Source organism: Sardina pilchardus, chromosome 8 (genome assembly GCF_963854185.1).
Source record: "Sardina pilchardus chromosome 8, fSarPil1.1, whole genome shotgun sequence".
Taxonomy (NCBI): domain Eukaryota; kingdom Metazoa; phylum Chordata; class Actinopteri; order Clupeiformes; family Clupeidae; genus Sardina; species Sardina pilchardus.
In genome coordinates, this window is record NC_085001.1 from 20,217,097 (window position 1) to 20,232,941 (window position 15,845).

At 41.3% G+C, this 15,845-nt stretch overlaps 1 protein-coding gene across 1 annotated transcript; it reads right to left on the minus strand.

The window, feature by feature from the left end:
• Nucleotides 1-260: 260 nt before the first annotated feature.
• sfrp1a (secreted frizzled-related protein 1a) lies at nt 261-12,262 on the minus strand. Its single transcript, XM_062543161.1, has 3 exons — nt 11,457-12,262; nt 8,482-8,562; nt 261-2,531 (listed from the first exon to the last, which is right to left on the minus strand). The coding sequence occupies exons 1-3, from the start codon at nt 11,980-11,982 to the stop codon at nt 2,206-2,208; spliced, it is 933 nt and encodes a 310-aa protein (XP_062399145.1). The 5' UTR covers nt 11,983-12,262; the 3' UTR covers nt 261-2,205.
• Nucleotides 12,263-15,845: the final 3,583 nt, after the last annotated feature.

The following is a 15,845-nucleotide window of genomic DNA, read 5'->3' on the forward strand; positions in this document are numbered from 1 at the left end:
AGAGAGCGTGTGAGTGAGTGTGTAAGAGAGAGAGAGACAGAGCGAGACAGAGAGAGAATGGGACAATGATTGCATTGGCCATCAATTGAATTAAACTTCTATATTCACTGAACATATTTCTATCAGAACAGTAAAATGCATAGAAGGCAATGACCTGTTTTTCATTAGGAATCAAAAGTAATACCAGAACAAAAACAATCTCTCCGTGGAAAATAGATAAATGGCACATATTTTGAGAAATTTACACCTGAACACCTAGAAGCCAAATGTCATTATTACCTCTTTTTTATTCACTTATGTGTATTTACAGCAGATATGTTTTTATAAAGTTTTACTGCAGCAGTGCAGAATTAAAAAAAAAAAAAAAAAGTCACAATAATGGATGTAGTCAACAAGTCAGTTTCTTTCTTGTGATTAGTACACCAAGGCTCCATGTAAGGTCCTTTGCCTTTTTAGAATTTAAACCCTATCTGTGACCAGGAGTTATACTGTAATTATACATTTGTCATCATTACCTAATTTTTGTGGTTGTTATGTTTAGAAACAGTTTGACAAAACACAAGCTGATTGTACAGGATTGTATACTATTGAGGTTCACTATTAAAACTGTCAATTTATAGATAAGAAAATAGCAGAGACAGAACACTTGGTGACATACATACAAATCAAGCATATAATTAAACACTGTTGATTCTCTTGTCTTATACATTTACATTTCACTGTATGGGGGCACATTGTGAATGGCATAGAACATATTCTGGCACTATTTCACCTAACAAATAAGAGTCCAATTTGACACAGATTTCTATTATAACAGAAGTGTTACCCTTTTGTACAATCATGCCAGTAACCATTTCGTCTATAAGTGATTACACACACATTTCAAGCTACAGAGAGATGGTTTAATCTTGAACAGACATTTACTATTTAGACTGTACAGACATGTTTGAGTGCAGTGTATGCACATTGGTACATTCACATTGGTACATTTCTGTTGTCTTGAGTCATGTACACTCCGTGAGTCCAAGGAATTAGACATTAGGCATATCTTTACTTTCCTGTATTTAAGTTTGGGGTACAGTAATTTTTCAAAACAGGTATCAAACAAACCATGTATGGGCTTAAACTAACAGTGAAGTTTAAAACATATCTGCATACCATTTCTGTCCTGTATCAAAAATGTATTATGTAGTTAACCAGTATTCATTATTTCACTGCTTCCTAGAGCTATTTTATCTGATGGGCTAAATCACAAAAAATGAAACTAAGAAATATAGCACATACATTTGGCCTCATTTGATTTGTCACAAAATATGAGTTAAACACACAGCAACATCACTTAAAAGATGGACATCCTTGAGACTACTTCACAGTACATAGTGATTCTGAACATTCTTATGACCTCAACTTGTATGTCTGAGTTTTACATATCAGAGTCTTTAGTAACAGCGTGTCCCAACAGGATCCGAGCCAGCTACTGTATTGTAGCAATCAATGCTTTCTGTCTACACTGAATCTGTTAAATATGCCCTTCTATTGAGTCATATTTCTCACTCAAAAATAGTGACAGAAAGAACATAGAAATGGGGCATCCAGAATAAATTCTCAAAATGTTGCGCTGCATTGTGCTACACAGCACTGCTTCGCATTGCGTTTTGTCGAGACATTCCAATTGAAAACAATGTAATTAAGCCGATTTTATCGTTAATGTTGGCTCACATCGTATCCTGTTAAGACACGCGGTTACAGAGATATGTCATGGTGATATGTTATGGAACGATGGAAGTATTGTCTGTATGTCTGGCCTTAACCATTCCACTTCGCTTCTGGTGATCAGGATGACCAGCTCTTGACTCAGGTAAGAATTGTACAAGAGATTTCAAGATTCTGTGATGATGTTTATCATTTTTTAACATTCTCTGGACATGTATGTGGTTATGTACATAAGTGATCCATTATGTTTGATACTTTAGGAACCTACTGCATTTTATTTTCTTTCAACGTCACCAGTTCTACACCATCAGAGCCCCACTGCACACAAAATGAGGGACTCACTACAATGGTAAATCTGTAAATACACATAGAAATATATATATTTATATAAACAATGAAAATATAGGCAATATTCTGGGTTGCTTGGTTGTGCAAGTTCATGTGTATAATGAGATGCAAAAAGAAACAAACAAAACAAATAAACAAAACGGATTATTTGAAAACATTCTCAAAAGCTGGGCATTTGTGGGTCTTGAGTTTCTTCATGGTCTTTTTGAACTCCTTGCTGGACTTGTCCCATTTGTGAATGCCCGTCAGGAGATACTGCTTGTCCACCTTGCGGCCCATGATCAGGTAAGTGCTTCCCAGGTTGTCCAGTTGCTGACATGGGCAGTCCGCCCCATTCTTCAGGTACAGCACCAGCTTCTTTAAGTCCTTCTTCTTTAGGGTGCTTTGCTTAAGTATCTTCTTCTTCTTCTGCAGGATCACCTTGCGGTCATTCTGTTCCCTTTTGACCTCCTTGATTTTGGTCTTGATGGCTGAAAGAATAAATCGGAGAATTGTTAATATTCAGGTTAATAAACCTGAGGTGAGAGGCAAGTCATATTTTCCCTCAAAACACTGGTGGCTACTACCCCCCCCCCCCCCCCCACACACACACACACACACCCTCATCTTGTACAAAGAAGCATTTGACCAAAAAAAAAAAATCGGAGAGAAAGGGAAAAAGCTGAAAAGTTAAAGTAGCCCCTTCTTGCTTCAGAGCACAATAATAATCCAAAGTGCGTCACATTATCCCCTTCCCTCTGGGAGCAGGTCACAGTCGGGCCGAGCGGCAAGAGAGGCTTGTATTGCAAAGGGTATGCCTATCAGGCTGCCCAAGCCCAGGTCCCACAAAAAGGAGATTAGTCGACTAAGTAACGCTAGAGAAAAGAACACAAATGGCCGTTAAGGTTTCAGTATACTCCAAAAATGCCCGCGACCACACAATGCAGATGCATATAGCGTATTTGTGTGTACAAAAATATATTAGGTTTTCTAGTGTCAATTTACAGCCTACAATTTGACAAGACTGTAACTTAGGTTTAGAGCCCTAGGTGTCCAAAGGTTTACAGGTTTGGCTTTCCCTTCATGAAGGTTTAGTCATCTATTTAAATAGCAATAGCTACCTCAAAATACTACTGATGTTAATCTACTCAGATATGATGTCATGAAATATGAAATAAGAAAAACCATCATTTTATCTGAGTCTTCTGCTTTCATTCCCAGAGAGCAAACACACTCATAAAAATGTTCATTTGTGTCTAAAGTCGCTTTGGTTGAAGGCACTTGAAAGATTAATAAAGAGTGTAAATGTGTTGTGTTCTCTTGTCCCTGAGCCAGTCAATGCAAACTAGCCAGCGTGGCCAAAAAATCTGACCCAAATGTAACCTCTTAGAGCATATTTAGGACTTCAAGAGGGTTTGTAATCAATAACATAACTCTTCCAGAAAGGCCTGGGGGTAGAGTGGTGTGTGTGTGTGTGTGTGTGTGTGTGTTAGGAAAGGATGGGGCATATATCATGATCCACACAAGACGACATGCCTCATGCCCTTTTGGCATTTTGTTAACTCAGGAAATTTCAACTCCAGATGTAACCTGATCTTTGAATATCCATTCATGGGAATACACCCATTATGAGGCTGTGCCAATTAGGAATAGGTCAGTGGTCTTCTAGCAGTCGGACATCTGAAATATCAAATGGGACAGATGGACCTGCCCTTAGTCCATGAGTCATTGTCTCCCTAGAATGTGGAAAAAAGAAAAGTGACCAAAAAATGGACCATGCCTCATTTCCTTGATTTCATCCGTTGAGCAGTTCTAGGCTAGACTGACCGCTCCGACTTCGGACTTTCATCTCTCCCTTAATCCCACACTTCTCCTTAGATTTGCTTAAATCTGCTTGATCTTTCACTAAACTCTCTTTAACCTCCTAATCTGTTTGTTTCCCTCACCTTTCTCTGCTGTACGTGTGCATGAGTCAACCCCAGAGGCATCGCTCTTCAACCCACGGACATGAGGGTGCCTTTTTTTTCGTGCTTCTATCCTAGTCCTTATGTACGAGGCAACTCGCCACAGCACACTACAACACTTATCTCAACTGCGAAGATGGGGGATGAGTAAGAGACTCATAAGACATTGCACATGTGCATCTTCATCACTCTCACTCTCTCTGTCATGCTGTGGTTTTGCCTCGTGACCCTTGTGTAAACTTCAGGCTTTTTGCCACCTAGACAGTAATTTCGCTTAATGATGGTGCGGTTTCCCGAGAGGCATGAAAAACCCTGACACCCAAGCCGAGATTTACTGCTAATTGTTCCGTAAAAATCACTGTCAGTCGCCATCGCACGCCGGGGAGTAAACCATGGTAAAAGTAATCCTGGCCCATATCTCTTTGAACCGTGACTTATATTCTTAGCAGCTCGTAGAGGAAACAGCCCTCCATGGAGGGAGAAAAAAAATTATTAGTGTGAGCCGTGTAGGGTTGTAAGCGCGGCATGCTATAGACTTTGGAAAACTCATGCAAGCCCCATGCTCCTAGGAAACTAGCCAGAGTGGCAGTGCCCATCTCTAACACCTTCAGACTTTCACAATTAATGACCACTGTAGAAAAAAAAACAGACTGTTTTTCCAGGTATTAACAGTGCACATGGTACGGATTAAGAGCCTTTATCCGGCGTCTCAGTCCCTTGAACTTATTCTTGGAGGTGGCTTAGTCTTAAACTGAATCAAAATGGGCAGCATTCATAATAAGCAAAGTAATAAAGAGAAGCCCAAGCCCACCCAAGGAACCACTTTATCTGATTCAAATCCCGCTTGAACAAAGCCATGAACTTTCTGTGCACCTTAAGCTTCTTGTGCTCCGAGTCACTATAGGCAGAAGGTTAGCCCGTTCTGGAGAACATCTTTGCCGTTGGTTTAGCAAAAATACCTTTAGGACTGCAATATAGAACTTTTTCCCCCCTCCAACAACATTTGACAATCACAAGTTATCTGGTCTAATGTCCCCTGGGGACTTCACTATGGACTCTCCCTCCTACTCAATATCTCAGAGCATTATACAAAAATGCAATAAGGATAGGTCGAGTCCAAAGACCACATGAAACCATTTATATGTTAAGCAAAAGTGCCAGATATAAATTCTGGCCTTAATCCTAACAAAGATCCCCTGGTACTTCATCTAAACTTCTTGTTTCCGAATCTTATCATAGCAGACAGTCAGACCATGAGAAACAGGCCAGTGCAGGGGTATCTGTATACAAACTGTACCATGTTCATTTATAAATATGCGGAATGTGAGTCTGTATTTCATTAAAGAGCAACAGCGAGGCCTATTTTATCAAGTTATTATCTTGTAGAGGATTCACAAACAGAAGCTCATTCTGCCTAAATGAAATTCTCAGCAGAGAAACGAGCACATCAGGATTACTACATCATTGGAGACAGCTCTTGTAAATATTTAGTCAGACAACATACAGAGCTACAACGACTGACCCCTTTGCCCTCGCATAAACCAAGCATGCATCTCTATTATATGACGCGGTAATCTATGGCTGACCTGAAACGAAACGTGCATCATCAATTCTACGTTTAAGGGGAAAAAAAAGTTCAGAATTAAACCAGGCGTTCGAAAACGCCCGAGGAGCGAAGCGTGGGCCAGTGGCCGCCCGGGCTCTCGTCCGCCCCGGCCGCGTCCACTCAGCGGTCATTGGGGGTGTTTAACCTTTTGCTCTGACCCGCGACCCCTCACTTCCTCTCGGCCCTTCTCCGCATGGAGGACCAGGCTCCTCTCCGGCTTCTCTGGGGCTGCGTCGTAAACACAGCAGGAGCGCTGCGCTCACAACTATTCACAAACATGGGCTCTGTCTGCCAGGGGGAGCGAAAGGGGCAGGAGCTCACAGCATTGCTGCTGCACAGCATTGTTTACTGCCTCCCAGAAACAAGAAAAAGAAGAAGAGAAGAAGACGGAAGAGAAGAAGAAGAAGAAGAAGAAGAAGTAGAAGAAGAAGAGGGAGGAGATGGAGAAGAAGAGGAGGAAAAAATCGAGCATGCGTCATTTACTACAAAAGTGCATGCAGGCCTTCAATTGAGGGGGCTACAAAGTTTGTTGCCGGGGAGCATAATAAACCTGCTGCAGCGGGTGTAAATCATGATAGCAGCCGAACTGCAGCTGCAAATCTTTCACCAGCTCGGGTCGAGGTGACGCAGTCTGTTAAGTTACAATCATTGCCATTAAAAGATCAAAGCAGCTTGGAAGAGGTTCCACTCTAGCCTGCTGTCACTGAAATGTTTCCTAATGATTACGGTTAAACCAGCATCACAAAGACACGCTTGCCAGAAAAGAAGGCCATCCCCCATCCCCCTTAGGGTGGAAAAGAAACAAAAATGAAATAAATCAACTTATCTTAAAATTACTAATAATGATTAGAGTTTTGTGTAACTGTTGACAAAAGCGTGTTGCAACACTAATAGTTGCTACAGATGTCTCCCCACCACCACCACCACTGCAGCCTCAGTGAAGATTACAGGATAACAAATGAGCCAGTGATTAAATCTCAGGGTCAGCACTCATACGACGCTGCCAAAACAAACACAGTCGCCGCTCAGGGAGCTGACAGAACGGTACACAAGCTTGTCTCCACATGTGGAGCCACAGTCACCTGCAAGATATACGGTTCAGGGTTACCAAATCAGTTAACATCGGGACTAATAAAACTTCAGGGTTCACTTGGGTTATTTTTGGGCCACGCACACGAATGTATACGCAATTACAGTACTCTACTTTTGTTCAGACACTCGCGCTGTTATTATGATTAGGCTTAATTGCTTCAAGAATGGCATAATTTAACAGTCATTGTTCTCATAGTGCTCAGATGTCAAATCAGACATCAAGCATGAAGGATGCAAGGCCATGGAATTATAGCCAAATCAATCTTAATTTTGGTCAGAGGTGGCATGAATGGTCTTTCGACTAAATTGTTTCATGACTCTAAGCATTTATGCAATGGGAGACCATAATGATACACATATATTTAAATAAAAGTCTGTGAGCACTCTATGTCTGATCCTCTGTTTATTCCAAGCATAAATAAAAATATATTATGTCTTACATATTAAAGTCTATCATTTTTTTTATCAATCATTTTAGACTCTTAACTGATTTGGTTTGAACCCTGAAGATGAAGTAAGAGTTGAGATGTGGCACCAGGCCCTCAACGACACCATACGGTGTCGAGTGATCACCCTGAGCAGGGGTCAGTCTCGGGGTTCTTGTCACTTCCCGAGGGCCAGACAGCAGAACAAACACCCCAGTTTATTGCCCCAAATGACTGCCAAGTAAAAGGTTTTACTGCCACTCTGCATCAGCTCTCATCCATTACATACAAAGTGATAACCTTGAAATTGTGATGTTAAGACACAGTATGGATTTATGGTGGCCAGGACTATTCAGTTGTTTTCATGACACTTAAAATGCCTGTTGGTTTCAACATTCATTTGGACTGATAAACTCTTGGTCAACTTAGTGAACTACATGACATGTTTTTTTTTTTTTTTTTTTTTTAGTAATTATTCATCTACCCTCTACCTGACTGATAACAATATGTTTATGCTCTTCATGCAATTAATTTCCCATGGACCTGAAATTTAATACAAACGTGATCAAAGTTGCCTTTATTTGACCACTTTTACTTGTTTGCTGAAGGCAGCATTCTGCAGTCACACTCACAATGGGCCCTCAGTGCTATCTCTTCAGCATTCCTTTTTTTCTGTATACATAACAAACACTATCAATTCTGCTAAGAATCCCATGTTTATTGCTAAACAAGTGACAACACAAGAGGGGGATGGCAGTGGTGTTTTTCCAATCTTGAGAACATGTTTATGTAAAGGGATTGAAGGGATTGAGAAGCTTCCATAAAAAAAAGACCTGAATCTGTGATGAAAGAGACCACCAAGGCATAATCTAAATCACAACAAAACTTGGCCAGGACACATTTTAAATGCATTTCTGGCAAAGAAACCTAAGGACAAAAAAGCCCCATGACAAAGAAATACAGAGAGGAGAGCCATACATAGCAGAAAGACAGAGCAGGTGGAATACAACAGCGAGAAGAAGAGCAAGGAGACCAAGGACAGTGAAAACACCGGCTTCACTCTGCATTCCCTTGGCCTTGTGAAGATGACATTTATGAAAGCTAATGACTAGGCCAATCAATTTTAATGTAACGTCTTGACAAAACACCACCTTATTGTGAGTATACTGTTTCATGGAAATATGTACATCATCTAACTACTGACTACTAAAGTTGTCATGAACTACTCATTTTAAAGATCTGTATGATAAATCAAACCAGTAAATAAACAAAGTGGTGTGTACTTGTTTCTCAAGTTAAAGAAAACAGGAAATTGTAACTTAGAACCAAAGCTAACTTGTAAAAAACTGCTTACCGAATTCACTGGCACACATGTGGTCCAAAATAGCATCTGCCTTCATCTCGTCATCACAGGGGGGACAGACAGGAGAGAAACCTGCAGGGGCAAGATGGGGTCTGGTCAGACGAAAGTGGACCAAACTCAATTTAAACCATCACCAATGCACTAGGCAATTATCTGGAAAGAAAATCAAAGTCTTATTTGACCATGTGAAGAAAATAAAAAACAGTATCAATTCCTCACTGTCATATCCTATTGCATTTGACAGTTTTCTTGTAAAAAAACCAGTACTCTCACAGAAAATATTCCAAAAGATAGCAACAAAATGAATCCAAGGCCACGGGCGTTATGAATGTCATGCTCCTCAAATAATAAATGCAGCATGCTGGAATTTCATCATCACAGTTATATCACAACATAATATAACAAACTAATGTTTCCTTTATACTATAAAAGGCCACAGAATACATCTAATTAATTAACATTCTACAACAACTAGTGTTCACTGTATTCACATGATGTGAACTGGTTATGAAATTAATATCTTCTGCATCTGCAGAACAAAGTGAGTGTTAACAAGGAGGAATAACAATGATAAAAGGGAATACTGACAGATTGATTGTCTTAACCTAAATCACCACTTTTGTACCTTTAGCGTTTTTATTTTTACTTTTATTTTTGCTCTTGCATGTCTTCTCACAAGGCCTAGTATATACAGTACTAAACTAACTGCAGACAGAAGTAAATGGAAAATGTGTTTACCTTTGAAACACAGTGCTCTTTGTAGTCACTTGTCTACTAATTACAAGTATTTGACAAATCCTTGTGGAAGTTACACCCAAGTGAAAATGCTTGTGACAACAGGTGCTACTCAGAAAATCAAAAGGATAACATTTTTTTTCCAGTAAATCTTTCTGCTTTTTCCAGTGCATCTTCACAACAATCTACTCATACAAAAAATAGCACTCATTCAAAGAGGTAAAGACCACTGAACCAAGGAGTCATGAGTTGTAAATGTACTTGCATACAGATTATTAAAACTTTAACTATAAACGTAAAAAGGTATGTGGAAATGAAAAAAACAGGCTATCACACTTCACGACTTTAGCATGAGAAAAAAAAATGTGTTTGCAAAGCATAGTTTGAACAGGTTCTGGGTCTGTGGCTATAAACGGCAGGACAGTTGGTTTATTTATCACAAGTGGCGAGTGACCGGGGTTGAGGTATGCCTGTGTGGTCCGAGAGCCGTCTACCTTAAGCAGCTGTGCTGGTTACTGAAGAGCTCCTCGCCCCTGCTGTGCCGTGCCCCATCACAAGCACTTCTGCTATATGCTTCAGCCACAACCATTGCCGCCACTGTGTCTTATGATATTGAATGATATGATGGACCAAGATTACAGATTTTTTTTTTTAATTGATCCCTTTGTTTATATTCCCATTTTTTCCCCCTATGTCTGACGTACATAGACTGAGAGTTTCATGGAAATTCCCCTTCGATTTATGAGCCAGCCATCTCAGTTAGATGTACTTTCCCTAGTCTCTCGCAACTGACGGCTCTGAGCCTTTCCAGGAGAAGGGCTTTCTCTTGCCAGGAACACTGAGAAAGTGATAAAAGCACCCCGTGATGCAAACACTGTTTTTCGGGGCACAGAACGTTTCCAGCATAAATCCACCATCTCAAAACCGTGGCAAAACTTTCTCAGACAAAAAAAATGTTTGTGTGTTTGTGTATGTGTGGGGTGGTATAATGTATGAAGCTAGTATCTGTGAATGTAGCAGAGTCCGGGTGGAGAGTATAGAGCTCTTTTAAAACAAAAACTGACACCTCTACACTCAAGCATCTGACTGAGACTGCTCTCGGGCATGTAAGCACAAGGCAATGTGAGCGCACGGGACTAACATCTCTGTGGGGTGTAAAGGCAGTGGGAAGGGTTTTACAGCTGTAGTAGCCTTGAAGGGAATCACATTTGCAGAGGTGACAGAGCAATCTTATCAAATGTGGGACAACCTCTTTTTTGTCGTTCTTTATCTCGATCCGTGTCATTAGCTAACTGAGGAGCTAATAAATGCCTGTTTTGGAGGCCTGGGGATACTATGGGAGAGCAAGAGCTGTTGATCCGAACAATGGGTTCTAGCTGTTTTTTCCTCGGGTGAAATAAGTAGATACACACAAACGTTTGTTACTGGACAACATCCCAGTATGTGCTGGACCTTAAACACTCAAAATCAATTGCTACCAGCTGTTTAACAAGCATGGTGATATTAATTTCGAACAATGTGCTTGGTAAACAAAAACTAAAACACTTTGTAAAAGACATACTAAATATTAAGGAAAAACTACCACGTCACCCATCACATTTTGAAATACAGATCAAAGAATGTTTAAGCTATAGGCTAAAAAAAACAAGACTGATGAACAAGTCCAAAAGGTGGTTAGCATGTGAGTCCTGATCTACAAACAGACCCTGTCCCCTGAAATAACAGTCTACCGCTTTTAAGAAGGCAACAGTGTCACTTCTCACAGAAAGCAAAAGGTGTGACTGCTGGTGTCACATCACCCTGCATGCATACAGTTGACTTCAAAATGTCAGCATGTCTCTCAAGCCAGCTCCTAAGTGTTAGTGTTTACACTGCAAGGTCTTCTGCAAGTCACATGCTGTCAATTCCCACATTTTTGAGAAGTGGTAACTCTGGATGCTGCCAAGGTTGTCAGGAGTGAGGACATGTTGTGGGCAACACTGTCACTGGGTGACATAAAACCCCTCATTTTGTGGTTACTTGGCCCATCTGCAATGCCATTCATGTCTGACTTACAGTATAGTACCACTCTGTAGCAGAACTTACAAGGCATTTTTCTTAAACAACAGCAACAACAACAGCAACAACAAAAAGAAAAACACATTGAAATTCAGCATTCCTCTTCTTTGTGTCCTCATTACCAGTCTCAGACCGGTGCTGCTTTAAAATGAAAACAAAGAGGTTTGTGTTACCTGAAGGCTTTGAGGCTTCTGTGGCATTCGGGGTGCTGATGCACACGTCGCCCAGGGGGAACTTGTCGCAGGTGAGCATCTCGGGCCAGGGGAAGCCAAACGCCTCCATGATCGGGGTGCAGGCGTCTCGGACATTCTCGCACAGCCAGCGACAAGGGTAGATGGGTGTCTCCATGCACACGGGGGCAAACAGGGAGCACAGGAAGACCTGAGTGCTGGGGTGGCAGTTCTTGTGCACCAGAGGCACCCAGCTCCCAGCCTGTTGCTTCACCTCGGCCATGGTCTCATGCTCCAGCAGGTTAGGCAGCAGCATCTGGTCGTAGCCAACGTTGTGGCAGAGTCTCAGGTCCTCAGGGATGTCCACACACTGAGGTGGCTTGTCGTAGATGCGCCCGCTGGTGTACAGGTCCGACTTCCAGCTTGGGTCAGCATACTCGTATTCTGAGGCACTGCTCACAGGGAACATGGTCATGGCCAAAGCCACAGCAATGCCTCTCCAAAAACTTAGAGTAGCAAAACACTTCATTGTTTGAACAGTCACTGGGCAAAATCCAAAAAAATATGTGATGCTCTCAATATGGAGAGCTAATTGTAAAAAAAAAACAAACAAAAAAAATAATGAAAAGTCTTCTTCGCACAGAAAACCTAAATAAAATGACGGGAAAAAAGACCTGGAAAACTGTTAAAAGTTTTGAGTTTCTGGAAATCCGATGCCGACAAAACGGGGTTCTGCAGCTGAGTCCGGGTGCTGACTCACACGGCCGCTTGCCAAGAGAGCATTGCTTGAAATGCCCAAAGTGGAGGAACAAGGGGAGATTGTGAAGTACTTGTCGACCAATGGGAACGCTCCGGGACCTTTTGGCACGCACATGTCAATCAAAGCGCTCAATTACCCAGTGAATAAAATTTGGTGTAAACTTCCACGCCTATCTCCCTTCCCAGTTTATCCAAGTTTATTTCCACCCAAAAGCTTAGGTATATTACCTTAATGAAACTCTTGCATCATGTCTCAGTTAAGGTGAGATGGTACAGCCTCCGGGGCACAGGCAATTATTTTAAAACAATGCGTGTTTAAACTCGGACATGACACGGATGTGTTTAAATCTTGTTTTTACTAATTAGAACAATGACAGCAGTAGTTAAACACGCGAACAAGCTGTTAAGTTTGGAGGTTCATGTGTTTTGATTCATGTAGCCTACCTCTCGTTGTCTTCACGTCACGGGTTCATTAAACATTCCCAAAACGATGCTACATGAGGAATATATGACGGCATTTTTTTATATGAAGAAATGGTCTGTCGACAGTCTGAGCACGAGGCTGCGCTGTCTGCGTTTCAGACAATATTAGATTCGTTAGTGTTTTCCTTCCGCCTGATTTTCATAATTTGTAATGATAGGGAGATTAGGAGTGTGAACCCGACCAATTTATCTTCGCATGTCTTTGTCCTGCTAATGACGTCGAAAACCCAGTCAAATGGCCCGCTTTAGTTAACAATACAGAGCTCATGACAATTACCCCCAACCACCCTGTTGTAATTGCTGGAACACACACAATCTCTCTCTCCCTGACACTCACACACACACACACACACACACTTGGGCACATTTTATTGAATAACATGCACAAATGATCGGAAATTCGGAAATTGCATAGCCTATAGGCCTATTTAAGAGAATAATTTTGACATCTTTGAAAGGGTTGTGATCCTGAGTATTTTTAGGCAACTAATGTACAATTGTAATGCTAGATTTCATCTGATATGCCTATGAGATTATTCCTTGAGATACATTTGAGTATAAAGTATGTCCAGCATATTGTTGCAATTGATTCAAATTCATTATCATTTTGCAACCAAGAAACCTAGAATTAATATGATATGACAGTGTCAGGTGTAAACTATTTTTAGGCTTTAATGTATATAATGTATTATCAATGTGTGTGTGTGTGTGTGTGCATTTATTTTATTCTCTCACACTACTAAACATTATGTAAATTTCACTGGGGTCAGTAAGTCCATCTTCTCTATTTCCACTCAGTGCCCATGCAAGACAGGTGTGTCCGGTCTCTTATAGGGATGGAGTTATGAAAACCTCAACAATAGAGAGACTAAATATTTTGACAAGCAGTCTCGGCGGTATGGGAGCCCTTTCCTGTGGGCTTTTACAGATCACAGATCATCATTCTCCACTCTCTCTGTTTAAGTGTATAGAATCACATACATACGTGCATATAGGGGGCTATGTCTCAGAGGGCATGGTATGTGTGTGAGCTACTAAACATCCTTCATCCATTACTGCGCTTCATCTTGTCTCAGATAAACAATATGACACGGTATGCTGCTCTGTTTATACACATGAGAAATGTATGGTAGAAGGAAAAAAAAGCTGACGTGTTTTTGTCGAAGGGGGGAAGTTTTAGCCTGTGTTTATTGTTAATATTTTGAAGTATTGACCATTTGGGACATTTCTCAAATGACACCCACCTCGCTAATGTAGGTTGCCATTACAGGTTTTTTTTCCCCCCAAGTGGCCACTGTCAAGTTTGCATAATTGACCGTCTTTAGTCTCTCACCGATAGCCTCAGGTGTTGAGAAAAGAGGGCAACTCAGATAATGTCTCTGCAGTGCATTATACTGCTAGATAGGTAATTGGCTTATCAATAATGAAGCAGTGACTAAATGCTATGTCTCTTAGCATGACATTGGAATAAACAAAACAGACCAGCAGAGGCTTGCATTGTTGGTCCATTGCTATTAATGCGGACTAGCTTCCTGAGGAGTAATGAGATTCTTATCAAGAAGCTAAGATGTGCATCCAAGGACACTGTGGAGCTAATCTTATAGCAACTTAAACAGGAACTTGACCCTCATTTGAAACAGAATAGAGGTGCTAAATAAAGCATTGTGTGGAGTCTTATCTGTAAGTGAATCAGAAGCCAGCCTGGACCCCCCTCCCAACACACACACACACACACACACACACACACACACACACACACACATGCAAGTAGAGCAAAAAGATGAAGAAAAAAGAGAGAAAGAAAGAAAGAAAGAAGGAAAGAAAGAAAGAAAATATGCGGTTGCCAAATACAGTTGTAAACCTGCTGCATACAGTGTCACTGACAATTCTTACATTGTTTTGGAACACTCAGGGGATTTCACAAGATTGTCTGGGGTGCACAGAAGCTTGCAATGGCTTGCCTGGATGCGCTGCAGTGCCCGTGACTAATTCAGCTCATTTGTGAAATTTACATTCAAACAAGGTGAAAGGAGTGGCGGGGGGGAGGTCTTGTTACTCTGGGTTATTGGTGCTTCTGAAGATTCAGGGGCCAGAATACCTTCCACATAACTCATAACTCATAACCTGTGTGCAGGCTCTGGGATTACTGCACAGCAGGGAGAGAGGAAAAGAGAAGGAGAGAGAGAGAGAAAGAGAGATGGAGAAAGAGAAGAAAAAAGAGAGAGCAGGCTGTTGATTTGGCCAGCTCCCTGACTCAGACACACACATTCACACACACACACACACACACACACACACACACACACACACACACACACACACACACACACACACACACACACACACCCACACACACACACAAGAGACATTGAGGGCAGAAAGTGGACGATGCAGTGTGTGGCCCTCACACATTCTCAGGCACGTAAGGCACATTTGTCCACTAAATCTCGAAGTTGCCGAGCTTGCCAAATCCCCGAAAGCTGCCTCTGAATCTTTTAGCGACTGCGTGTGTCATCTATCAGTACACTGCTGTTGGAATAGGTCCCTGAAAATGTCTCTGCAAGCTCCACCTAATTGCTATTCCAGCTCTTTGCCTTCGTGAACACAGCTTACATGAGAAACACATGGTTCTGAGGAGATATTTGGGAGGTTGGAATGAATTTGAGAGAAGTCTTAAGGCTCTCTGAAGATATTCCTGAGCTTAGAATTGGTTGCCAGTCATGCAATAAGTCCCATCGACTGACTGAATAATAATAATAATAATAATAATAATAATAATAATAATAATAAAAACAGTGTCTAAAGATGTTATGTCACGCCCAAACTTGAGTTATACCCCCTGTCGGTGGGTTGGCACAAATGTTTTCGTACCAGCTTTGAGGTGTGTATAATTGCTCATGCAACATTTGAGGCATTTTTTCCGTTTCATGGATCATCATAGCAACCTTGAACTAATTCAAGATGCTCCAAAACCCTCACTATCCCACAGCGGACTGCCCGACGCGGAGACCTGCTCTCAACACTGTACAGACCTTCACACTGTGTTTCCTAGTCATGGCCAGAAATGACAGATTGATTTGTGTTGAGAGGGGGGAGAAAAACAGCAAAACAAATAAGCCCTTTGCTTTTCTTTCTCAGTGCTCGGCCAAG

Excerpts from the sequence above, each read along its gene's own strand:
- sfrp1a (XM_062543161.1), bottom strand. The coding sequence starts at position 11,982 with ATGAAGTGTTTTGCTACTCTAAGTTTTTGGAGAGGCATTGCTGTGGCT. Across the intron at positions 8,563-11,456 it reads AGAAGCCTCAAAGCCTTCAG|GTTTCTCTCCTGTCTGTCCC; the intron begins GTAACACAAACC and ends TTGCCCCTGCAG. Across the intron at positions 2,532-8,481 it reads CATGTGTGCCAGTGAATTCG|CCATCAAGACCAAAATCAAG; the intron begins GTAAGCAGTTTT and ends TTATTCTTTCAG.